At 45.6% G+C, this 26,732-nt stretch overlaps 1 protein-coding gene across 3 annotated transcripts in view; it reads right to left on the bottom strand.

Annotated features, from left to right (window-relative positions):
* Ubr2 (ubiquitin protein ligase E3 component n-recognin 2) overlaps positions 1-26,732 on the bottom strand; it is an 88,248-nt gene continuing 61,516 nt past the window's right edge. For 2 of the 3 annotated variants that reach the window (XM_010617626.2, XM_010617627.2), the window contains exons 26-46: positions 24,665-24,774; positions 24,494-24,574; positions 23,325-23,503; positions 22,687-22,886; positions 20,950-21,043; positions 20,020-20,181; positions 18,010-18,110; positions 17,160-17,238; positions 15,549-15,697; positions 15,109-15,164; positions 12,772-12,868; positions 12,360-12,427; positions 11,051-11,186; positions 10,422-10,512; positions 9,288-9,418; positions 8,177-8,285; positions 5,608-5,664; positions 3,727-3,804; positions 3,334-3,504; positions 2,857-2,958; positions 1-1,937 (exon numbers count right to left, since the gene is read on the bottom strand). In XM_010617626.2, the coding sequence (XP_010615928.1) occupies positions 1,796-1,937; positions 2,857-2,958; positions 3,334-3,504; positions 3,727-3,804; positions 5,608-5,664; positions 8,177-8,285; positions 9,288-9,418; positions 10,422-10,512; positions 11,051-11,186; positions 12,360-12,427; positions 12,772-12,868; positions 15,109-15,164; positions 15,549-15,697; positions 17,160-17,238; positions 18,010-18,110; positions 20,020-20,181; positions 20,950-21,043; positions 22,687-22,886; positions 23,325-23,503; positions 24,494-24,574; positions 24,665-24,774 (2,393 nt within the window). In that variant the 3' untranslated portion in view covers positions 1-1,795. Of the gene's footprint in view, positions 1,938-2,856; positions 2,959-3,333; positions 3,508-3,726; positions 3,805-5,607; positions 5,665-8,176; positions 8,286-9,287; positions 9,419-10,421; positions 10,513-11,050; positions 11,187-12,359; positions 12,428-12,771; positions 12,869-15,108; positions 15,165-15,548; positions 15,698-17,159; positions 17,239-18,009; positions 18,111-20,019; positions 20,182-20,949; positions 21,044-22,686; positions 22,887-23,324; positions 23,504-24,493; positions 24,575-24,664; positions 24,775-26,732 lie in introns of all 3 variants that reach the window. The other variant, XM_019206567.2, reaches the window with a different exon arrangement.

Genomic DNA, 26,732 nt, shown 5'->3' with positions numbered 1-26,732 from the left:
TTCCAAATTTTCCAAGTTGTCCACAGATATTAGTTATAGCCAATTTATTAAACAGATATGATTTCCCCTGATATGGAAAGCATGTTATATAAACATTTCTACAATAAACATAAAACATGCGGAAGATGTTTCCTTAGGTAGGGAAGTCAGCGAACTTAACATCATGAAATCAAAGGGTGTGTGTGTTACAATTTCATCTTCCCCAGACTCCGACTTCCTTGGGGAGTGGAATCCAGGGACACCTTCCACTAACTCCAGGCTCTATGAGGTCAGGCCCGAAAGCAGGGGCACTGTTAGATTTGGTGACAGTGCTTATGACCCACTCAGAGGGTGAAACCTGGTTTCATGATTTGAAACATGGTAAATGCATGAAAAAGCCCAAAGAAGCTGAACTCAAAAGCTAAGAAATCGTATGTCAAAGGCCAAAATAAACGTTAATCACTCTTCTCACAGACCAGTCAGATTGCATAAATAAATAAATTTTTAAAAGCCAGAAAAATTTGGGAATGAGATGTGGCTTCTAACCCGCAGGTTCCTCCTGTTGGAGCTCCTCTTAGCTTTTTGAGCCAGTCCAAAGCAAAAGATTACTTTAAGGCCATCCTTTCAAGAGGAGGCTTTTGTACGTGACCTTGCAGAGAGATGGGGCTCTGGCTCCTGGGAACGCGGTGGAGCAGGCGGAGCTGAGTGGGACAATGTGGAAGAGAAATTCATCGGAAGCTGAGCCAGGGGGTCACTTGCACTGGTGAAAACACTCAAGAGGCTCTCGCTGTGCATGACTCGGTCTCCCAGAGAGGTGCGGGGTTCCTGGCTTCACCTGGCCTGCGCATTCGGGCCCCCGAGCCGAGACCCACATATCAAGCGGGGGTGGCTGTGCGACCTGTCAGAGTCGGAAGCTCTTTTTCTAAGCGGCTGTCACTCTAGGAAGGCCCCTCTTAGTAAGAACAGTAAAGCTGAGGAAGATCAGGAAGCCTGGGTGCAGCCTGTCCCGGAGGTCCTAAGTGAGTCGAAGCACAAAGCCGTCCCTCTGCTCCCGGAAATGCTGGCAGGGTGCACCCGCAGTGCTGAGTTCTCCCTGTCTCATTTTTGCTAGTGTCTGACCCTAGAAGCACACACTCTCAGTCTAGCCTTGGAGAGAACAGAGAAATGTTACTACCTGAAAAATAGGAGAGTCTTTTAATTTTCAAAAAGCCCTTTAAGTGAGTTCTCTCAAAGCTCAAAGTTCTGGCCAGAACAGAGGAACACAAAAGCCCAGAACCCAGTCTTCCCGAGCTGTGTGAAGCCAGGCAGTGCCCCAGGAAAGCACGCCGGCCTCCGGGCTCCTCCCACACAGGCGCTCCCAGCCGCAGACCCTGCCTTTGGAACCAGTGCTGTTCTCAGAGGTTCTCTGGGCAGCAGGGGACACCCCCCTGGTCCCCAGGCCAGGTCATGGAGAGCTGTGTGAGTGGGACCCTGGTGGGTCACAGAGACACAGCTCCTGCCTACTCTGGCTCAGTGCCGGCCTGTGGGCTCCAGGCCCCGGAGTCACTCTTGAAGCGCTGAGCTCCAAAGCAGGGAGGCCAGGTCCTCAGACCTGGCTTGTGACGTGTGAGGGACACACAGCAACACTGCGAGAGAATCTGCAGTGGGAGAGGATTTTCGTCAGTCCCTGGAGCCCGAAACTACAAAAATAAAACCGGGAAGGAAAATTTAAATAAAGAATTTATTTCAAATTTCAGCAGAACTATTTCCCACTGTCTTTCTTAAAAAGCCAACCGGGTTACAAAACTCCAAGTTCATATTTTTGGCGGTGAAGCAATTATAGATGTTGCCAGTCAATGCCAACCAGAGTCTGATTTGCCTCCTGCGCGTGTCCGATCTCCTCTGTGATGCTGTGCTGGTGCCAGAGCTTCTGGATCTTCTTAAATCTATCTTTGCACAAATGCAGAGGGTTTCCCCGCCTGAAAGGAAGACACGTTACTCAGACTCGGCCTGCTCATTCTCCTGGGCCCTGGAGGCCTTTAGGGCCCTCTGCGGTTTCTGCCTGGCAGGCGAGAGAGCTGCTGGCAGCAGGAAGGACACAGGGAGGAGAAAGCACCTGAGCTCCACCTCCCCAAGGGAGAAGCGGGCATGTGGGTGACAGGCTCAACACACTTTCGTCCACCTTACGGGCATAGGAGGGTGTGAGGAGGATGAGGGAATACGCTCCTCAGAGCTGCTCAGATCTCAGTGTGGCCGCAGGTGAGCACCCCGGTTTAATTCTGAGCCAGCCCTGGGTTCCCGTGTGGAGGGCAGTCCTCTCGCTGTGACAAAGGACCCTCTCCCATGTGCCTATCTCCTCAGAGCTGGGCTGGGGTGACAGCACCATCCCCAGGCGGCAGGTGGCCTAGGGCACAACCTGCACCCAGGGGCCGGAAGCAGCTCCTCTCTTAGCCTGCCTGGCCTCCAGCCTTCATGTGTAGGGGAAAACTCACTCTCTTTGGGCAGAGGCCGGGTCTAACACAAGGGCTCTAATCCTCCTGCCTGGTGACTGCTTGCATTTTGCTTACGATGTAGCCCAGCTCACGGCAGAGGCTGCTACGTGCAAACATGGTTACACCGTGTTCTGCCTTTTCCAAATCTTCATCCCCGAGGTCTTTACGTAATCACGAGACAAACACACCTCTTAGAAACTGAAATTTTTTCTGTCAGCTGCAGCGCTCTGGGCTCCCCTGTACCGGGGCTGGAGAATGGGTAACCCCACCCTGCTCTGAGCCGGATGTGAGGGGCGCCTCAGGCCTCAGCCTCTCCCTCCCATGGCATCACGAGGCGGAGAGCAGCACCACCAGGAAGACAGCCGCCTCCTCGGAACCAGCCTGCAGGCCCACAGGATGGCCTTACCTGAGGCCCTGGTCAGTCTCCCCATAGTCGTCAAGGTAAGGAGGTGAATAAAAACAGCCTTTGGTTTTGCCAGCTAAAAACAGCACCTGACATTCCCGTACTCTGCAGAGATCATCATACACTGTATGTTAGCAACGGCGGTCTGGATCCGGGGCCCCAGCGGGGTCTTACAACCACCTTCCCACCCAGGGGGAGGGCAGCGGCACCGACAGCGGAGACGCTGAAAGTGCTGGCCCATCGGGCCCGGTTTTCCAAGGAACTGCGGTGACAGCACTGTCATCAGTAATGACCACAATGCAGATCCATGGGCCACACCTCGGAATGGAAGGGAGGGCACAAATAATAGAATTAAGTAAGTACTGATATTTTAACCACTATTTAATTTGTTTTAATTCTGAGGGAATCTCGCTCAGTCCTAAGTTGCCAGGCTGGGCTTGCACCTGTGGTGTCAGAACCCTCCGCCCCAGGGTCCCTCACCTCAGGAAGATGCCCGCGCCCGAGCCGCAGGAGTAGGTGTGCGCAGTGCAGGCGCCGACGTCCTCCCCTTCGAGCTCCGTCTGGCAGCAGTAGCTCTGTGAGCACAGCAGTGCTCCGCACACGAGGCACAGGGTCGGGGCCCTGCTCTTATCGCCCCCTGACTTGGGGCACCTCCAACGGACCAAAAGCAAACAGAACCACAGATCAAAAGCAATCACTGCACTGAGCGGCAGGCAGTGGAGAAGCCACCCCGGGCGACAACGCGGCCATGTCACGTACGGCCAGGAGCAGGGCCACTACCGCTGACGCCGAGGTTTCTCACCCGGGCAAAACACAGACCCACCACCAAATGCTGCAGTTCTCTGTAGAAGGCGTTTCCAGAGCAAAACTTACGAGAAACTGGAGGCTTGATTAATGAGGCTGCTGTAATCCTCCGGAAGGTCTATTAATTTGTTAGACTCTCGCGGATAGCTGCAAGAGAGGTAAAAATATAAAGACTCATTTAATATGAGGTCATCTTACGAGGACAGGGTAAATCTCAGCTGAGTCCAAACCAACACAAAGAGGCTGAAGCTACGTGACCTTGTGCTACACTAGTGGTGTAAGAGTAAGAAATGAAAGATGTATTCACAATGCCAGTGTCTTAGGGTTCACACTTTTACTCACAGCGCTCAGACAGCAGCCACGGTATTCAGTGTCGGCCCCATTTAAGGAAGAATTTGGTAGGTGGAGGAAGAAGGGGAGGGCAGAAGAAGCTCTGCCTTCTTGGCTTCTACCTAAATGCCCAGGAATGGCACGAACCCGGCCACAGAACCCGGGACAGAGGACGGAAGGGTGCGCTTATTAAGGAGTGATCCTGAGGTCACACGAATTGGAAGACGGAAAGCAACAGCACTTTCTTTCAACTAGAGATAGTAAGCCATGTTGATTTTGTGACATGAGTTAACTCAGAAAAACTTAGATCCAAATCCAGCCGGTGTCTGAGGGCTGCTGTCACTGCCACCTGTGCGCGCCGGCCCTGTGGGAGACGTGGTGTGGCCTCGCATTACTTCACCTACTGCAAAGACAAGGCGAGGCTTCCCTGAGGGAAGTCAGACTTGGCAGTGGCTTCAGTGTTGTTACAAGTCCCCGAGGTTCTTCTGAGGCATACCTCAAGTGGAAAACTACTTGGAACCACATTAGACTGGTGATATTCAACCATTTTTGATTTATGAAAACTGAAATTTTGTATAGTTCATCCTAATAAAACTGGATACTATCATTTCTGGATATGTAAAAGCAAACAAATAGAGAAGCAACGTCTAGTCTTCTAGATTTTAGAGATGATGCATTTAGCAGAACCAAGAAGGTATTCACAGAACAAACACATCTGGTATCGCCCAGAGGAGCACACTTTACTGTAAAATCAGAGTACAACAGGCCAAAGATTTAGCTCGGTGGGTGCCACCACCTGCCTGGCAAGTGCAAGGTCCTGAGTTCAATCCCTGATGCCCCCCCACCAGAAGAGAACCAATGCAAAAAGAAAAAATGACTGGCCAAGATTTGATAGTTACTAAAGATAAATGACAAGCACATGAATCTCACTATACTTTGTTCTTTGTATTTTTGCATAGTTTGAAAATTTCCTTAATAAAAGAGAGACAAAAATGAGGGCTAAGAAGACTAAAAGAGGTCCTCACTGCGTGTGTGGGACTGAGCACTGAACCCTGGGGCTCACACATCTAGGGAAGTGTTCCACCACTGAGTTGCAGCTCCAGGCCCTTTTTCCCTTGCCCTCTTTCCTTCCTGCCTTCCCCGCTCTTCTCCTCCCACCTTCCTTTCGGAAGGGCCTCACTATGTAGCTGGCCTTGATCCTCCTGCCTCAGCCTCCCAAGCGCTGGGATTATAGGTATGTGTCACCACAGCAGGGCTAACTTTTTTTTGAGACTGAATCTTACTGAGTTGCCCAGAGTGACCTCAAATTTGTGTTTCTCCTGCCTCAGCCTTCAGAGTATTTGAGATGACAGGTGTGAGCCGCTGTGACTGACGAGGCACTACATGCTCTAAAGCAAGTATTCCAGAATACAGTAACCCATGATCTCTTTCACAAGAACACCGCAGCCTAGTTATGTCCTCAGCTCTGACTTTACACACTCTCACCCTTAGACTCAGGAGTATGAAGGCACGATTCCCTCCTCCGGAGTCACTGAAGTCTTGGGAAACCAGTCTAAGCAAACAGTGCTTCCACCCTTAACACCTGCCCCCCCATCAAGAACTGGATCATCTTGGACTCACCTTATTGCATCTCTTTCACCTTCTAGATATCGTTTAACTTCACTGTTACGACACCAACTTTAATGCAGGGAGGAAAAAAATAAAACATTTTTATTCTTAAAGGGCTAGGACTAGAATGGTTTGCTCTGTATAGCTGAAAAAAGGAAAATAATCTTAATATATTTACCTCATGATAGAAGCCTGGAAAAACACCACTATTTTGCCTGAAACTTTTTAAAATTGGAAGACTATTTTCTAAAAGCAAGAATGCTTAATATTAAACTTTTTTGCTACAAGGGTTGGGGATTTAGCTCAGTGGTGCAGTGCCTGCCTTGTAAGCACAAGGTCCTAAGTTTGATCCCTGGTATGGCCAAAAAACCCAAAAAACCAACCAAAAAAAAAACCAAAAAACAAAAAACCCCAGCCTAAAACAGTTTGCAGCTGCATACTTTATTACCCTGCTGATTTGAATGCATCGGACAAATTGGTATAAATTAACAACAAGTTCATGCTATCTATAGCCAGGAGACATCTTGTTTTCTGTGGCTGAGGACTGAACTCAGGGGCCTGTGTGTGACATGCAAGTGCCCTGCCACTGAGCTACACCCCGGCTGACCTCCCCACCCCCGCTGCTACTAAAGACTGAGCTCGGACTTGCACATGCTAAGTCCTTTCTATGATTTCTCTGGAGATCAGGTCTTGCTAAGTTGCCCAGGCTGGCTTCGAACTTGCAATCCCCCTGCCTCAGCCTCCCAAACAGCTGGGATTACAGGTGTGCCATCACCATGCCCGGCTAAATGTAAGATGTACCATTTTTGAGTGTACCAGCTCTGTGGCACCCAGCACATTCACAATGTTAATACGCCTACCACCAACCATCTCTACAATGTTCTTATCTTTCCCAAATAAAACGCTACTCATTCAACACCCCACACTGCCCCCTGCACACCTGGAAACCACAATCACCTGCCTCACTGATGTGACCATTTAGGTACCTCAGTAAAGTGGGACTATACAGTGTTTATCTGCTTGTGACTGGCTTATTTCACCTGAACATTTCACAATGTCCTCAGCTTCTGTCCATGTTGTGGCTGTGACAGAGCCTTCTTCCTTGTTAGGCCGAGCAATACTCCAGGGTGTGCACCTACTACATTTTGTTCTCTGCTTATCTGCTGATGAGAACACAGGCTGTTTCCACTCGCTATCGTGAACAAGCTGCTACAAGCATGGCTGTGTCAGGATTTGTTCAGTTGGCTTTCTGCTCTCTTGCTATGTACACTGCTGGCGGGGCTGCTGGGTGGGAAGCCGTTCTGAGCGTAGCTTGCTGAGGGACTGCCGTGCTGCTTCCATGGCGGAAGCCCTTCTCTAGCCTCACCAGCAATGCGCGGGACACATTTCTCCTGAAAAACGAACTGGTTTTCTTAAAAATAAAACTAAGCCAGGCATGGTGGCACACGCCTATAATCCCAGCACTCGGAAGGCTGAGGCAGGAGGACCGCTGTGAGTTCGAGACCAGCCCGGGCTACATAGTGAGTTCCAGGTCAGTGTCAACTACATAGTGAGACCCTGTCTCAAAAAACAAAAAACAAACAAACAAAAAACTAAACAAGGCCAGGGATTTAGCTCAGTGGTGCTGCCGCCTGCCTCGCAAGCACAAGGACCCAAGTTTGATCCCTGGTAGCAAAAATAAAAAGAATGAAATTGTGGTATTTGCAGGAAAATGGATGGATCTGGAGATCATCATGTTGAATAAAATAAGGTAGACTCAGAAAGACAAATACTGCATGTTCTCCCTAATATGTGGAATGTAAGAAAGATTACTAGACAAGAGGAAAGAAGAAGGGGAGGAGGAGATGTAAGGGAGGGTTATGGGGGACATACACGATCCAAATAGATTGTAAGCACCGAAACTTAATAGTCTATAAAATTAACTGGCACTAACAATAAAAGGAAAAAATATTTTACTAGACTTCATGGAAAAATTTCCAACAACAAACAAAACCCGAAGCTACCCTGCTGGTCATAGAGCAGTATCTGTGTTTCTACCACAGCCAGTGGCCCTGAGCGTCTGTCTGTGCTCGCTGGCCGTCTGTCTGTCTTTGGAGAAATGCCTACTTGTGTTCTTTGACCAGTTTTTAATTGGGTTGTTCTGCACTTCCGCTGTTCACTTGTAGGAGTCTCCCTTATGGGATGATTTGCAAACAGTCTCTCTTCTGTGGACAGAACAGTCATTCATGTGTCTGAACCCAGTCACTGGCTCAACACAACTGACAGGTTAATTCCTCCAGACTTCAATTTCTCAGAAACAAATTGAGGACACTGGACTGGATCAACCTCAAGGTTTCTTTCAGCTTTCAACATCTATGGGACAGAGTCCTTAACAAGTACTTCAATCAGCATTTCTACCATACTCCCTTTATGCAAATCTGCCTATTAGCTTGGCAAAATCCTACCCAAAAGCCAAATCCTTAGCTAAAAAACCCTAATCCTGGTAGTTGTAACTCTAACAGACTACTTGAGAATTTTGCCACGTCTGTGAAAAAGTAAAGTGGGTTTCATGTAGCTATTCAATGAAGTGCATGATCATTACCTTTTCATCAGCGAATTAATTATCTCACTATTTTCTTGAAAAAGGCAAATGAGGTTGTTCGGTAGGGAAAGATAGTTACATAAATGTTCAAAATGGCTCGCTCCGGAAACTGCAAATGGAAAAGAGTAATGCATGTAACAACCAAGAGCACATCCTGTACGGGTGGAAGCAACAGCAGAGTTAAAATAAAACAAAAAGATTAAAAACATAAAACAAGAGATTCGGATCTGCTAGGTGTGTAACTCAGGAAACTGACAGAGTGGAGACAGGTACGCCTGCCCCAGACGGGGCACAGTCTTCTGGGGTCTCAGCTTGACCACGCGCAGAGAGGTGAGCTGCACAATCTGCCACCCAGGGCCACTGTGAGCACGAAACGACGCAGGTCATGTGTGGGTCCTCTGGGGAAGCTCACAGCTGGACAGACGCAGAGCGTGGTTTCTTTCGTACAAGAGATGGACTTGCACATGACTCTGAGCATTTCTGCAAGTATCTGGGAATCCTAAACTATCCTTTATGGTGCCTGAGCAATGAACGCAGGGAGAGGCTGGTCACGCTTTTAGGGGGCCGCATTGCACACAGGGCACCCACGGACCAGTGCCAGGCCCGGGCGGAGAGCAGAGGTACAATTAAGGTGGCCCGCGTGCTGCTTTCATAAAACCGGTCAAAAGAGAGCATGGGGAATAAATGAAACAAAAAAATTCATTCTTACATGAAATTAGAATTTGTGTGGGTTATGGTATTCTAATAGTGTCATGTTTCAAATTAAGCTACTCACAATGGTCAGTCTTCACTTTTTAAAATCTGAAACAGTTTAGGAACAAAATACAATGGAGCATCTTAACATCTGAAAGCAAAGCCAAGGATTTTTTTATGGCAGAAGCGCTTTGCAAATGCAATGGCAACAACAAAACAAATGTTTTGCTTTGCAAATTAAAACAGTAGTACATTTACTGAGGCTCAAATAAAATGCCGAGCCAGCCATAATATGCCACAGTCAGTCAGCTCGGCTCTAAGCTTTTAGTTTTCATGCTTGCAAGTCAGCTTTATTCTAAACTTCTGGAACGAAAAGTCTACGGATATTTTCACATTTTGAAAGACGACGAGAAGGTACCTTGAACGTCAGATGGGGCTGGAACTCCACTGAGATAATGAAAAAACAGAGCGGAGCACTTCAGGAAAGGCGTGGTGCCGGCTCTGATACTCCTCCACAGGTGCCAGCCAGAGGGCGTTTCTTTCAAGGCACTGAAAGCCAGGAAACAAGGATTAGGGAAGAAGCTAAGTGAGCAAACAGAGCCGGCTGCCGTGGAGGTGGTGTGGAAGGCGGGGCCGACAGGCCGGGAGAGCCTAGACTATCACAGGGTGGCAGGTGTGAGTGATGACGCGGCCCACGGAGCTGTCACTACAGAGGCGACACAGCCACCGAAAGAAAATCAAGCAGAGAAGCCACAGCTATTCCAGCATCTCACGACAGCAGGTATGACACTGATACACTAACTGCAAGCCTGGATGTAAGGGCAGTATGTGAAATTTAAAATTAACATGCTTCCTGGAACACTATCTGCCGTCATTTTAAACACATTTATTTTGGAATACATCATTTATAGCTCTCTTCAAACGACTTCCTGTAGGCAATTCTTGCCTAATATAAATAATATCAGAACGTGTAGCTTCATATGCCTATAGGTTTTCCTATACGTTCATTATTTCGTCAGCATATATTCTCAAAAATGGGATCACTTAATCAAAGAACAACCACGTGTAACAGGTTCTTCACATACACTCTCAAAAACCTGAGGGCCGGGGATTTAGCTCAGTGCAAGGTCCCAAGTTCCATCCCTGGTACAAACAAACAAAAAACCCGAGTGAAACTGCTGCACCGGGTCCCCACGGCTCCAGCAGTACGTGAACCTCTAGTGATCTCACTCCTGCGGCTCCTGGCTATGACCTCACCGATGCAGTGCTCCAGCTCAGCCGGCATTTTACAATTCCTAACGAGGCGGCGACTTTCCAAAGTACATCTGCCCCCTAGTCCACGCCAGAGCCATGCAGGAAGCTTGGCAGCCGCCACCTTTCCGAAAGGGGTTTCCAGCGGGGCCAAGCACATCAACGTCTTACAGGTCAGTCCTCTCTTCGTTCTTAAACACGTCGACGGACAGCAGCTTCCCCTCAGTACCGATGAACCCCCTCGGCATGCTGCCCTCACTAATGTCCAGGGAAAGCCTGTCACGGATGCTTACGGTCTCACCTTCCTGTATACTGGTGAAGTATTTTATACAAAGCGAGCGTTGCCACCTCTTCTTCGCCAGTGAGGTTTTCTTGATCCATGCTGTTGTCTTCTGAAAGACAAGGAAACACTGCAGACGGTAATTTCCCTGTGTTGTCAAAAGAGCTGACGACCACCCGTCCCGCCTGACCCGGGACAGCCACACAAGCTGCGCAGAACTCTGACCCTTCAAGTGAGCCTGCATGGTGACGAGGAGTGAGCCAGCTTGGCCGGGGGGACATCCGCTACTGTGCTATTCAAATGTTAACGCACTTGGGAAATAATCCTAAAGACACTGACATTGTTAGGGGATTTTAACAGGAGAAAGATGTTTCAAAATGTTTTTATGAAATTTAACAGAAAAAGACGTCAGCCTACTTAGATTACTCTCAAATGGCTTTGCCTAACATCTGTCCTCCCTCCCTCCCAATCTCCCACCTCAGCTGGGATTACAGGTGAGTACCTCTATGCCCGATACTTTTCCCTCTTCTTGTCTTTATTTTGAGTGTTTGTTGGTACCTGTTTGCACTACACCCTGACTGGTGTACGCACATAACCTCACTAATACTTTTCGGCTGAGCAGATGACGCTGAGGGGAGGGCAGCAGTTACCTGTGCACGAGGTCAGGAGGATCTGCACGATGTGTGCCATGGTGACCAGGTGGAAGATGTGAAGGTCTCCAGTGCCGAGGCTGATGCCTGAAAAGTCCTGACACTGCAGGGCGGGGAAAGCGAGCACCAAGCTCACCTAGACACCAACACAGGTCATCAGACAGACGGCAAAACACAGTGCCTCCGACCCACTGCAGCCCTTCGGGGCTCGGGCCCCCTTTAAGACACCTTTGTTCTTAGGGTGTGCAGTGCACATCAGAACGTCTACAGAACTGGCTTAATCCGATGACTCGAGAGATCCAGGGGTCCTGATGCGTGGGACCACTTCATTTATCCAGGGGGTCCTCCACATATAGCTTAGTGTTAGTAATAAGAACACCTGAAATCTTTCCAGGGTGTGAGCAATGGAAAAGTATGGGTTTTTGGATTAGAGAAAAGATCTTGATATAAACCCCAGCTTCTTTTCTATGAATTTTTAGTCAAGCTAACATGACTGGGCCTCAGTTTCCCTGTTGGTAAATCAGAGATAATACACAGGTGTTCTGACTACTTCGGCAGCAGGGCTACTAGGACAACTGTGGGTGGGTGTGAGCGCCTTTGCTAGCCTCTGGCTGCCAGTACAGGTGTGGGTGGTTGTGGTCATAGCAATGGGAGCAGCTAACATTTATCAGATTACATTGCTCTAAGCTCTTAACATCGATTAACCCATTGTAGGGTCAAACAACTGAATGAGGCAAGGAGTAACTAATTTAAAGGAATAGAAGCTGGGGTCCAGAGATTAAGGGGGCAGAGCTTGAGGCTGACCTGTGTGGCAGTACACTCTGTAGCCTGTGCAAGGGAACTAAGAGGAGGTGGAGCTGAACTTCATCACCAGGGGCATGGCCAGCCATGTGTCCTGCCCCAGTGCACCTGCGCAGTGGACACCCCACTCCCTGAATCCTCCAAAGGGTTGTCTGCCACTGATGAGTGTAACTGCCTGGACTTGCAAAAAGGTACAAGCACCATAAAAGAAGGCAGCAGACACCATAACCCTCGCTCGTGTTAATTTTACCTCTTCAGAGGTTAAGAGCAGAGTTTTAAGTTACTGACGTGAGTCACAAAGCAAAATAAGGGAAAGGGGATGTGTAGACACCCAGATCAAGTCTCTCTCTTAACTAACTGCCTTAATACTTTCTTGAGACTCCTGACAGAATTCCACTCAGAGGTGGTAATGATATCACATGACAACTCCTGTATCTCTCTATCCTACTCCAACCTCCACTCAAGCTACACAGTACAATAAAGAGAACTTAAACTAGAAGATACCCACCAACAAATGAAACATGTCGATATCTAGTATGCAGGGAACATCATCATAGTTGTCATTCGGCACCAATGCTATAAAGAAAAATACATTAGTACAGCTATGTGTCAACATAAAGTTAAAATGCCTAAAATATAGTTTGCATTTATCTTTTTGCACCCTATATATGAATTTATGAGCTAGAGCTTCTATAACAGTACCAACAAATATTTCATTCATAACTAAGAGAAATTACAGTGCTAAAAACTATTTCAGGGGGCCAGATTTAGCTCAGTGGTTCCACCGCCTGCCTTGCAAGCACAAGGACCCGAGTTAAAACCCCAGTACCAAAAAAACAAAACAAAACAAAAAAAAACCAAAAAAACTATTTCAGATGGGAAATTACCATTCCATACACGGTACACACGTTAATACTCACATGCAAAAAGTTTACAAAAATGTCTTTGTACCACCGGAAGCGATGCCACTGTCCAATGTGCTGCTGCAAATCTTGTGAGTGACCTAAGACAGTCGTCCTGAAACAGAGAAAGTGACGCAACTGTGAAAGAAGCCAATGGAGAAGTAGGTCTCCTCTCTCGGGAATGCTGCTTCTCAGGACAACACTGTGCAAACAAACTTGTCTCCACGGGGGACAGAATGGCGCCCCAGGCATCTCTCATGACAAATCTCCAACAAAGTTGAGTGTGGTGGGAACGGCAGCTACGTCCTTGCCACCATGCTGCTGGGTTCTCTGTGGAAAGAACTAATTACCTATACAGGAATCAGCAACAGACCAGCAACACATGCCCAGAGACTGATATGGCACTCCTTCGTATTTATTCTAGAGATACTCTAAAAATGTGGGAACGTAACTAATATCGGGGAAACTACGTAAAAAAGGACAGATCCAGAAATCAGGGTGTCTGCATCCATTAAAAACTGCTGGGAAGTGTAAGCAGCAATAAGGAGAAAGCTCCTTATTTCAAGAAACAATGGTAGATGAAAATTATGACTGAGTATAAATGTTAACCACAACATGGATGAGCGATGAGCTGACGAGAATTCTGTTCTTATTTATTCCCTATTTGCACTTTTGGGAGTGCTGTTTGATTAAATAAGTACTATGGACCTAGGTCTTGGTTTTGAAGCTCTTCAGATGAGCTGCTCCCAGGCCGCTTGAACCCCTGGGGGCTGGGGAGGGAGGAGGAAGAGGGAGGAGAGTCTCAGGAAAGCCAGAGCTGCAAGAGTGTCCTGAAGAGCAGGAGGCACTCGGGGCAGAGGGAAGAGAATACACGTTCTGGGAACTAGCACTTAGGTCCTGTGACTGCGTGACTGGACCACAGGTGCAGGCCTGGCAGGTTAAGATGTACGTAAAAGCACGACTATCATCAGGGCTGCTTTCTGGAGGAACCCTTCTGATAACATATAGGGAAGGGCGTGATTCAGGGCAGAGACACCTACTACAATCTAGGTGAGAAATGATACCGAGCCAGGCGTGGTGGCGCACGACCATAATCCCAGCACTCTGGGAGGCTGACACAGGAATTCAAACCCAGCCTGGGAAATTCGGTGAGGTCCTTATCAAAATAAAAAAATAAGAAAAGGGCTGGGGTTGTAGCTTAGTCCTGAGTTCAATTCCAAATCTCTCTCTCTCTCTCTCACACAGACATGCGTGTGGGGGTGGGGTGGGGGGGAGGAGCCAAACACGCAGAAAGAATGGCAAGAAGGGTCCGCGGGTCAAGTGATGCAAGGGTGCCACTAAAAGCCCGGCCGACAGCACCTCAATATCCTGGTCTGGTCACCCGGAAGTCACAGAATACAGGAAGAAAAGCAGAGTCAGCTTGTTAGACTTGAGGGCACCTTCAGGAGACCTCGACGAATAAAAACCTCAAGTGGTCACTAAGTGAGAGAGACCCGACCGAGGACGAAGTGCAGGTCGGAGACACAGGTGGGAATCCCTCGGGTCTGACTGAAACCAGAGGCGCAGATCGGCCGAGCAGGGAGCGGCAAGGACGGACATGGACGGAGGGACGGAGGGCTTTACATACTGTACCGACGGCAGGAGGGAGGAAGGGCGCACCGGAAAGGAGTGCAGAGCGGGAGGAGGAGGAAAGCCAGGAGGGCCACAGACATCAGAGAATGAAAGCAGATGCGTGTTGAGTGAGCCTGGACAGAGGAGGTGAGACCCGGTCAGACACCGGCCACATGGTGAGAAGCAGCACGGGTCAGACGCCCCTTCCCTCCTTCTCGCACGCAGAGCCCAGCCTCCGCGGACTTGTGCTACCCACTGTCCTTTAACAGGGTGATCACATGCGGCACAGCACAGGTTGTTTTATATTTCTTATGATAGCATTAGAAATTCAAGAATAAGAGCCCTTTTTTTCCCAGTTTTTTCCCCATCTTTTCTAGTGCTTGACCAATAGCTCTGGATGAAGAGGCATACTTCCAAAAATCTACTTCAAAGAGAAATTAAGAAAACAAGTCATAAATATTAATTCTATATGCTAATGGGGAATTAGTTTTCTTCTGAAAAGAGTGAACACAAGGTTAAAAAAAATCAATTTCAGAGCTGGGTGTGGTGGCGCACACCTGTAATCCCAGCACTCAGGAGGCTGAGGCAGGAGGATGCCTGAAGTTGGAGGCCAGTGTGGGCTACATAATGAGTTCAAGGCCAGCCTGAGTTACAGAGTGAGATCCTGTCTAAAAAAAAAACAATCAGGATTGAAACTCTCCACTCCAGCCTTTCAAGAACTGAGTAAGCTGAGACAGAACTTACCAGCCTGCAAGGCAAAGGACCAAACAAAGGTTTATCTTCATCACTCAGAATTCTTTCTGCAGATTAGAAATGAAGAGGGTAAAATTTATGTGCATGTCATCAGAATTTTTTAAAAACTGTAACAACCAATTCTTTCTGCAGAGCTAGTTTTAGAATCTTTAAATCATTTCCTAAGAATTGACTCTGGAAGTAAAAATAAACACAAACTGCCTCAACTGACAAGAGACTGAAGTCACAGGAAAATGAGTTCTCTGCTGCTATGCTAGTTTATAAAGCGCTAAGCCGTTTTTCTGTCGTGCATTCCATTTCTTGAGTTTGAGGCTTTTTGTTTTTTCACACTGTTGTCCACTTTAAACATCTCACTTAAAAGCAGGATTCTACACACACTTCGTATCAATAGATGCTTGTGACTTAAATAGAAACAGCTGTCAGCTTCTTACCTATGCTCTGGATGGTGTACGCACAGCTGCCCCAGCACATTATGGGCACACGGGGATCCTCTTCATTGGGGTGAACTTTTAGTCCCACCTTATAGGTAGCAGTCCCAAATGTTGTTAGCATTTCCTTTATGCTCTCCGAGTAAGGGTTCCTAACGTGCACATACACAGGATTAGCTCAAAACAATGTGTACACATTGGTAAAACGGTGCAGCTTCTGAGCAGCACTTTGCTCTAGTGGTGACAGCTGTAAGTAGAGGGGTAATCAGAAAAGGGGACGACCGTCCTGGCCTGCAAGGAGCTTTGCTCTTTGGGTCAGAGGGGTGAGGTGCAGGGGAAAAAACAGGGGGTCACAGGCACCATATGCAGAGTTAACAGTGGGGTCCTTGGCCTCTCCTTCTGTCGGCAATGCACACCCACTGCCACTGAGACTGGTTTTTCTAGGGAGTGTCCTCCCTCAGCAGAGAGTTGCTCTACACATCGACATTTTACAGTCCCCAAGAAAAGGACAAGTGGCAGCTTGATCACCCTACTGTGCAGCTCCCAAGTGAGGGACTAACTCCACCCGCCAGGTACCCAAGCAGCTTAGTGCCTCCTTAGTTATCCAGGGAACAACAGATGTATACGGAGAGCATCAGAGATAACAGACCAAAACAAGAGAGAAAAAGAACTCAGGGGAGACAGACAACCTGTAAGAAAATGAGAGGATCAGTCTAAGGCTAACAGGAGGAATCAGCAGGACTAACCCAAAGAAAACTCAGGAGCAGGAAATGACTGAAGAAAGCACATAAAAAGCACTCAGAACCGAGGTACACAAATCCTCCGTTCAAAGAGTTTACGGAGAACTCAGCCAAATGAATGAAAACAATTCATGTGCCAAGGAGTATCACAGAGAAATTTCAGAACAGGGAGGAAAGAAGATTCCAGTTGGCTGCGAAGTAATAAAGCTACAAAGGGAACAGAAATGAGAATGGCATTATTTCTTCTTTATTTCTCCATGGATGGCAGAAGTTAATAAACATGCCCGGAAGTCCAGGCAAAAAATTCCTTCTAACCCAGAGGCCTAAACCCAAATTATCAATCAATCACATGACACAATAAACGTTACTTCAGACACGAAGACTGAACATCCAGCTATCCCTTCTTGGGAATGGGCAGACGGTGGGCCTGTGCAAAGGGGGCAATTCAGAAAGCAGAGGAGCCAAGATCTAGAAAGCCAGAGGAGCGTGGCAAACAGAGCCTGCAGGGAGAGCTGTGGCCTATTCTGACTGGCGCAGGGACGAAGGCAGTGTGGGAGGCAGAGCTCCAGGATGGAGGCTCATCTGATAGGGTTAAGTGCCTGGAAAGGCAACTGCTACACCACTCAGAAGAAAACCACCAGGAATATATGCACAGGAAAGCAAGTACAAGCTGGGCGTGGTAGTGCAGCACTTGGGAGGCTGAGGCAGGAGGACTGCTATGAGCTCGAGGCCATATGGACTACATAGTGAGTTCATGGCTAGTCTAGGTTACGCAGCAAAACTCTGTCTCAAAAGACAGCAAAAAACAAGAAGAGAAAAGAAAACAAACAAACAAACAAACAGAAACAGAGACAGAATAAAATAATATACTCACTGAGGATGAAAATCAGGCCTGAAACCTTCAGGGAGCTTTACTTCACCCAGGTTCTCTGAATTCTTTGATGAGGCAGTAGCTATAGAAACAGGCATTTTATTCCATTACTCAACAAATTATAATATATACATTGCAGTATATGTTATTTTGTGTGTGTGTGTGGGTGTACACATACCAGGGAATGAATGAAGAACCTCACACTTGCCAGGCAGGGCACTGTGCTGATGAGCTAAATTCCTGGCCCAATATTTCTATATATTTCACTTATGTGAGTAAAATAATTAAAAAACAGAAAACAATTCTCATGTAAAGCACAAAAATCACTACCACTGTTGACCAAGCAAGTGTAGCACATTTGATGCTGAAGCGAGCATGACCAGAGCATTGCCTCTCTTTCCCTTATAAACACCACCAGGACACAGAGAAGACACTGCTGTTTCGTTTCTGACACAAATCTGCTCACACTGCTCTCCCTCAGGGTCCCAACTGCAGCTCAGTCCACGAGCTGCCCGCCCCTCCCCGCCCCCAGGCTCCTCCATAAAAAAAACAGGGCCTGAGAGAGCTCGTCCTGCCCAACTGCACAGGGCCTGTATGCTCTCCAGGGAAGCAGGGCAATGCGGGAAAGTCAACTTCCATGTATGAAGACGAGGAAACAGCACGAACCAACATTTTACTCAGTCACTTTTCCCACTATTTATCTCTCATTTTGCTCTTTAAATTATTTTCATTTTGTGTTGCTAACATAAAGGACATGCCACATTTTAAAGGAAAGTTTTCACTATTAAATATTTTAAACAATCTCTTCTGGAAATATTTTAGGGAAAAAAGAAGGCAGGTTATCAGAACTTACTGGAAGCATTTTCTTCTTTCCTAAGACTCTGTAATGCCTTTATTTGCTGAGATATTGTTTTAATCCATTGGGTCAGATTTGGTTGGTCTGAAAAATTTAACCTGATAGAAAAGATCATGGAGAACATTTAATACTCTTGTTGCTTGTCACAGATGCAATACTTTAGACATACTTCAAGATGAACTTAAAACAAGAAAGGTCAGGAAAAATTTGTTGCATTAAAAAAAAAGTCAGACTATATATATATTGGTCAATGGAACTGAAAATATATTGTCAAAACAGTGTTAATAACATCGTTAAAAATTTCAGGGCTGGGGATGTACGTGAGTGGCACCGTGCCTGCCCGGCAAGCACAAAGTCCTGAATTTAATCCCGGGTAACAGGAAAAGAAAAAAAAAATTCACTTTTCATTCTAGAATTTGCTAAAATTTTTTTAACATAGTAATCTGAACCATCATTCATGTTTATGAAGTGCTTATTATGTGACAAGGTCTTAGATGAGTGCTTTACTCTAACCATATTATAGTATCAAGTTTAACCTTCAGACTATTTCTAGCGATAGGCTGCCTTTATCGCTTGCATTTTATAGATAAGAAAAACGAAGCGGAGAGCGATGAACCCTGAGTAATGCCACCAGCAGGGGCAGGGCTCTGTCCCGGCACACTCCGACTGTCAGACTCCACAAAGACTGTTCTTTTTTAGAACTACCTTACAAGTATGACTCTCGTGGGACAAACACCCCAAGTGGAACCACCGAAGTGACGGGGGAAATTCAACAAAGGTGATTTCTTAATATGCAGTTCATCCTTAATTTAACCATGAGTGATTTCTTATCTGTTCACATGCAGGTGGATGTCAGCACCACAATAACCTTTTATGGTGTTAAAAAGCACGTTACCAGTGAAACCCATTCATATTTTAGTATCACTTTGTGGTAGCATAAGGGAGTAAGACATCATAGTCTGAACTCCTAAAATTAAAGAGAAACCTGACTTTGCTTTGAATTGAATCCAAGTAATTGGACAGATACAGATTTATATTCATAAAACTTAGATTGATATAGTTTGAATATCCTGTATGGAAATGCCTGAGATCAGAAAGAAATGTTTTGGATTTGGGAGATTTTCTGATTTTGGAATATTTGCAGACTTTATCAGCTGAGCATCCCTGAAAATCCAAATGCAATGCCATCTGAACTGTTTTGGCGCTATGTAGGTGTGCCTGGGACTTCGGGTTCGAGATGCTCCATGTGCACATGTGCATGCAACATGAGCACAACTCTGAACCTCAAAGTAAAGCTCAGATCGCAACAGGAGAGAGCATATTTATATATAAAACGATTATATCCATTCCTGGTGACTAAAAGTATTCTAAATTATGAAGAATTTTATTTAAAAATTTTTAATTATTATTATATTATTATTTTTCTTTTTGAGACAGTTTCTCTATATAGCTCAGGCTGGCCTTGAACTCACTTTGTAGCTCAGGCTGGCCTCAAATTTGAAGCTGTTCTCCTGCCTCAGCCTCCCGAGTGCTGGCATTACAGGCGAGCGCCACCAAATCTGGCCTAGGAATTTTAAACAGACCAAAAGAATTTCTTTTTTTTGCCCTGATTCCTAAAGCTGCTGCTGGCCAGCAAAAAACTATTCAACTGTTAGGCTGCTCCATCTCCACTTCTCAGTTTTCTCAGCACCTTTACAAAGCATGAGAGAGGTGTTTAAAGTAGGGTCCCTGAAAACAAAGAAGACAGTTTTTGTGAATACGCAGGCATTTTGTATGTTCTATAGCATTTAAGGGTGAACACAAAACTACTAAATTTGGCCCACTCCTCTACAGAAACCAAAACCATACTGCATGGGGCCGTTAGAAGAAATGACCAAGTGAAGAAGACCGGAGAGCATCGAGGAAACATCCAGCCATACAGGCCGAGGTTCCTTCCTGGTTCTTTTATCATTTCAACATTTCAGAGCAAATGTGCAGTTTTACCAGGTGTTTTGAGCACAAATTTACCTGCTAAACACATTTCTTGGAGGAAGCAGCAGAGGAATAACAGTATTGCTCAAGCATTCGCACAGTGGGCAGAGGAACTCCCCATTCTCTACGTCGTAGCTCGTATGCAGGCGTAGTCTTTGTTGCCTTCTCTGCTCTTTGGTTTGAACGGAATCAAAAAACCTTCACAATTAGAGAACACGTGGTATCAAAAACAATGGTAATTTATTTCAGTGATGGTAACAGGCTTCAGCATTTTAAATCGCTTGTTTCCACAAATACTATAAAATGGAACTGCATTATTTTTAGCAGTTGGCATTAGGACTTTTGAGTTGTTTTAATAACCAAGGAGGAAATAAAACTGACTTGCAAATAAGCATGCAGAAGTCAGTAATAGAAATTTCTTCGTGCTACTGCTGTCCAGTCGCTTCCCCAGAGCTGTGGCTGCTTGTCTGGAGCAGCTCAACAGCTCAGCAAGTGCAGTGCCAGAAGAACAGCACCAGCCGGTTGGCGTGCACAGGTACAAAAAGCACCAAGGTGGAGCCATCTGGGCACAGGGAGTCATTACAACTTATGGAAGAACAAACAAGGACTCATCAAGAGCTGTTCACCCTGGGCCTGAAGAAAGGCAACATTACTTTTCAAGGATTTATTGTAATGGAAAAAACCTTGTTCCTCTTCCAGTTTGTTAATGTAGATTCACGTCCTTGTTTGGAGGGATAAAGGAGAGACTGTTATAAAGAGACATTAAAAAAACTCGATACACTGCAGTTTCTAATCGTATTTTTACATTATGACAAAGCAAATCACTTTTGGTTTAGGCAACAATATGAAGTTCTCTTGTCACTATTGTTAGACCTTCTTCCTTTGATCTAGAAAGAAATTTCATTAAAATTCTAATTTTGAATCTTTGATAAGCTTCACTCGGCTAATATTAAGAATATCAATTACCTTTGCCAACAATGGGCATGCATTATGTGCCCACAGCTACCAGTGTGTGTTCCGCAAGACAGATCAGGGTGCATGAACAATGGATCATATTTTTCTGCATTACAAAACAACAAAAACCAAGAGAAATTAAAAAAGCATTTTATTTTCCTATAATAAACGCGCAACTTTAAATTTGTAAAATCTGTGAAATGGACTTTTAAAGTTGAAATGAAATGCTAGTTTATTCTTTTAAGATATCAACAATTTATGGAAGATCCTGGGTTATTTAGAAAGCAAGATGACAAGGAAATAGTTAAGCCAACACCAGAGGAAAAAAAAGTAATTTGGAGTTTTGTGTTCTGCTAGTAATATTTATATTCAAAGGAGATGAAAAATGAAGACAAACAAGATAGATGCCTGTTTTCCTTTGGAGTTCTCTATATAAATTAGTATAAACTGAGAAGGTGCCAGTACTCTAGGAAGAATGACTCAAGTTTCAATTTGGACAATGCAGATGTTACATTACAAAATATTTTATGACAGAAAATGTGAAAGTTTTTCTTTAGGAAGTCATACATCACAGTTAGGAAATTATACCTTTGGCTTGAATTTATAAATCCTCTAGTTCACAGGACCTTTTCCTGTTTCTTTTTTGAGATAGGCAGACTATGCAGTTCAGGCTGGCCCTGACCTAGCGGCATCCTCCTGCCTAAGCCTCCCGAGTGCTGGGAATACAGGCAAGTGCCTGGCTCCAGAGAACCATGTTTGAAGATGAAGCAGACTAGTCTTTCATGGCTAGTACGCTCCAGAGTCACACTGGCACGACCTTCCTCACAGAGGGAAGGCAACCCTGTTGGACCGCTCTCTCCATCCTGCATGGTGAGCTCTGGTTCACCAAGTGCTCTGGAAGCCCTAAGGCACAGTTCCTACTGGAAGCAGCTTATACTGGTATCGCCCAGAGGCCTACGCATGTTTCTAGCGGACAGAAAGCAAGCCAGAGAGCAAAGGGGCACAGTTCAGAACCCTAGGTGGGAAGAGGCTACTGAACTCTCCCAGGTGCTGGAAAAGGCCCCCAACTCTTATCCTTCTAGGAAGGGAAAATGTTGCACTCAAGTCAGACCTCGTTCCAGGGTGGCTCGCAGCTAGTCACCTCTCAGTGTTGGGGCACCCAGCACAAGGATCCCCCGGGGCTCCAGGAGGCCTGTGGGAACTGCACTACAGCTCAAACCTATTTCCGTTCCCTAGATCTTTGCCCCCAAACTCCCCCTAAGAATGTCCTGCACAATGATCTCTGTGTCAAGGCTCCTTTCTGGAGACCTATCTGTGACAGTGCAACTATCCTATGTCGGAACCTGGCTCCAGACTCGCTTTTCATTAGGTCACTGCAGGATGCGCATGGCCCACCCATGAGACTACATAATTACTGTTATTCAGTGTCAGTAAATGCTGAGGACTTCACACATACGTTGGAAGGCAGGAAAGACTGTTAGGTACCGAAGTATGTGACTGTCACAACACAAAGCAGTTTTTCTTTGAATCCCTACTATATATTTAACAGCTGTGTGAGGCACAGATGACCCTTGATCTTCTGGAGTGGTCATCAGGTGGGTGGCTCCTGCCAAAGTCACTCCCATGGGCGAGCCTATGAAGTTGTTATTAGAGTAATGAAATCTCCTCATTAACACCAATCACAACAGCTGGCATTCACAAGGAGGAGGAGAGGAGGAAGAGGAGGACGAGGACCCAGCTACGACTCACCTGGATCCTGGATGAATTTACTTCTGTTTTTTGATAGCACAGTTGATCTTTGGACAAATGCTGCCAAGACCATGGCTTTGCTTTCCACTTTAACTTCTTGCTCCTCTTGACATAATATGCAGGTGACAAACTGTCTGTGTTCAGGGACCTGCGTTTGTGCTGGGCCCAGGGCTGTAAACGTCGTACCTGAAACCACAGGGCTATGACAGAAAGGTCAGGAATGAATGAATGGGGCTAGGAAATTTCAGCACAAGTATCAAACACGGACTCCAGAATGTACGTATTTAAAACATGGTTTTGATGGCTTGAATCACAAAAGTCTTTCATATGTATTAAAGCCCCCTCCCTAATGCTTCCCAGCAATCTATTATGCACCAAGGATGCCAGATGCTGAGCCTTAATTCCTTTGTGACTGTCAAGTCTGGTGTCAGCAACATTTTGGGTGTGTACATACGAATTAACTACCTTACCTACAGTCAAAACTTTCCAAGTGTATCTTCTCTACAAGAAGGACGTAACATTCATCAATTCCACTAAATTACTTTAGGATTAAAAATGTACTTAGAAGGAAAAAAAGTAATATGCCTAGGTGAGAACCACTGATCAAGAGATTAAAAACTTACAGCTCTTTTCCTCACCTGCTGTCAAGAACAGCTGAGGAAGAGCCATCCAGCTCCAGTGTCTGCTGAAAGAGCTCTCTGTTCTCATCGATAAAGTGCCGCTGCATCTCAGACATCTGGGCCATGATCTTTTCTCTTCGCAGCCTGGCAATTTCAGCTTTTCTCTTCCTCTCAGCTTTGTCTTTGTCTCTTGAACTCTGAAATTAAGACTCATTCAATTAGACTGTTAGATGCTAAGTGCACATTTTTTCTCTAAAGCAAAAATATATTCGTTATAAATACCAATTAAAACTATTCTACAATCTTACTTGAACAGAAGAAAAGATCCCTCTTGTTTGTTTGTTCTTTTTTTTGGGTACTGGGGATCGAACACAGGTCCTTGCACTTGTGAGGCAGGTGGCAGAAACACTGAGCTAAATCCCTGGACCCTGTTTCTTTGTTTTTTGAGACAAGGTCTTGCTATGTAGTTAGGGGCTGGCCTTAAACTCATTGTGCAGCCCAGGCTGGCCTCAAACTTACGGCAACCCTCTTGCCTCAGCCCCCCAAGTCCTTGGATGCGCCACCATGCCCAGCAAACAAGAAGAAAAAATTATCAACCTAACTGCTCTTTAAAAAGAGAGCAAACTGGGGCTGGGGTTTAGCTCAGTGGTTCTGCTGCCTGCCTCTTAAGAGCAAGGTCCTGACTTCGAACCCTGGTACCAAAAAACAAACAAACAAAGCAAAGCAAACCAACCAACCAAACAAAACAACAACAAAAAAGAACCCAAACCCAAACCCAAACTTGCCACAATAAATAAATAGTGGAACATGGGACATTTCTTGGAATTTAAATGTTTGTAAATAGTATCAACTTGCTATAGTTTTTCCAGTATTAACACTTGTTACTTTTTCTTATTTTTATTCTTGCAAAGCTTGGCATTAAATCTACGACATTAAGCACATTAGGCAAGTACTGAACCTATTAGCAACAACTCCAGCCCCATATGCTTTACTTTTCTTCGTTTTGCCATACTGGGGTTTGAACCCAGGACTCTGCACTGAGCTACATCCCCAGCCTTTTAAAGTTTATAAAATTTTGAGACAGGCTCTCACTAGGTTACTACACTGCTTAGGCTGGGTTTGAGCTTGAGATCCTTCTGCCTAAGCCTCCCGAAGTGCTGGGATTACTCAGTGCATACTTCTTATACCTCTTCCATTATGGTTCCTTCTGTTTCTGCCACAGGACTGGTGGATGAACTTTCTCTTATCTTCTTAACAGCATTAAAAGTCTACCAGGAAAAAAAAAATCAGTTGTCCTCACATTATGAAACACTGCAATGTACACAGAACAAGTATCCAAAGAGGAGCAATGTGTGAACCTTTAATATCCACCGGATCATATCTTTGTGGACCTCTAGGTAGGGAGCGTTCTGTAGCGTCTCCAACATGGCCAGGATGCTCGGAGAGTTGCTCGGTGCTTCCCCAGGCTCTAAGGCAGAAAGAGTGAAAGGCACAGTAACAAAGCGAGCACAGCACAGTGCTCAGTCCTGGGCACCAGCTTCTCAACACCGGTGCTCATCATTTAAGTACAGCTCTGCCAGTCAGAAAGTCTCAGTACTACTGGAGAGGATGTGTGTTCAAACGTTTTAACAGCTAGAATTCTTTAAGCATTCAAAACTGACTTCTTACACCTAGCGATTATTTTAACATAGCCTCTACCAATATAAAAACTCAGCTAGAAAAAAATCCAAAACTGGTCTATCTGAGATTTTACAAATCTAAGAAAACCAACTAGGATTATGGAGATGTAAATACGCATAAATCTGTTTGCCTGGGAACTTTTCTTTAATAAAAGCTAGACTCAAAATAAATTTCTTCCCTTTAAAATTCACTGCTTCTATATTAGATGAAAAAATATAAAAGTCAAGTCCACATTGTGAAGAGTTTATTTATTCCAATACTAGCTAACTGAGTTTGTGGCCAGAAATAGCCAGTTGTTGATTTTCTTGAGTTAAGCACTGCTATTCTGGCAAATGTGCTTCTTTTTAAAGAGGGAAGGGCTGAACTATATCATCTTTAATATTGTTCCCGATCTAAAATTCTAAGGCTGTGCATTAGGGATCTGACTCTAGATGAAGGAGAGGTTGCTTTGCAAATAAATACATAATGCTTATTATTTATAGAAAATGTTTCAAAAAAAGTAAAGAGTAATGGCCAGAGAAAATGATGACTGCTGAGGATAGACAGGAGAGAGAAGCTGGCCTCTCCTAGTGGTGAGGACGGGCCAGGGAGCTGTGCGGTTACCCCACAGTGAAAGCACTGAGACAGAGGCGGTGGAAGGCCCAGTGCCCATGCTCACACCGGCAGTGGAGAGTGCAGGGAAAGCCGCACCCACCGAGAGAGCCTTCGCTGGGGAGAGCCAGAGCCCCCGTGCTCTCCTTTGATTAGGCAAAAGGGAAAACTAGAGATCCAGCTGCAAACAGGACCACTTCCTCCCCATTTTCCGGTAGGAGAACACAGCATTCTCAGTCTTTGTCACAGGAAGAAATGGCACTGAAGAAAGTTACGGAAATAATCTTTTCCCAGATATTCATAACTCCTATCACAGCACTGCAAATTATCTATAAGCTCCCCAGCAGGTGGCTGGAAGCAGGTCTGGGCAGGGGAAGCGAGGCTGATTGTGAGCCCCTTCTGCACCAGACAGCAAGGTGATGCTTGAACCGGCATGGGGCCAGAAGAGAGCAGCCCAGAAGCAGACGGTGCAGCTTCCCACTGACCAGATGTGCTCCAGTCTGAGTGTCAGGAGTAATCACTGTGACTGATCATAAAATAGCCAATAAAGAAGAATGTATGTCATGTCTTCTAAAAACTCAACACAAGAAAGATTCAAAGTTATCACCATTGCATCAGGTGATTATTGAACCAACTGCTTACTGTGAAAATAAAGGAAAATTTTTTCTTTTTTTCCATGGTGCTAGGGATGGAACCGAGGACCTTGCTCATACTAGGCGAGGGGTCCACCACTGAGCCACAATGCCAGTCCAAGGAAAGGCTTTTCATTAAGAGGTGAAACGTTATAGGTCTGCAACACATGGTTCAAAAAAGGGTGCAACTATCAAAGCAAATACTGAACCCAGTGCTGAGTACATGGATGTTTACTGTATAATTCTCTTTCAACTGGTCTGTTTACAATTTTTAAAATAGAAAGCTACAAAAAATATCTTCCTGGACTTCATAAAAAATAAAATCACTTCAGCACCTGCCTTACAAGTGCAAGGTCCCAATTCGAATTAAAAAAACAAAACAAAAAAAAGTCACTTTATATAAAATGAAAATCCAATCTTCTAATAGCTACTTTTCTTATTTTCAATACCATAGATCTTAAGTTTTTTTTTTTTTTGCTTTTTGAGACAGGGTCTCACTATGTAGTTGAGACTCCCGTGGATC

Source organism: Fukomys damarensis, unplaced genomic scaffold, assembly GCF_012274545.1.
Source record: "Fukomys damarensis isolate Sample0158 unplaced genomic scaffold, DMR_v1.0_HiC HiC_scaffold_20, whole genome shotgun sequence".
NCBI classification, from domain to species: domain Eukaryota; kingdom Metazoa; phylum Chordata; class Mammalia; order Rodentia; family Bathyergidae; genus Fukomys; species Fukomys damarensis.
Note: the sequence above shows the minus strand (reverse complement) of the source record. Positions and strands in the feature narration are given on the sequence as shown.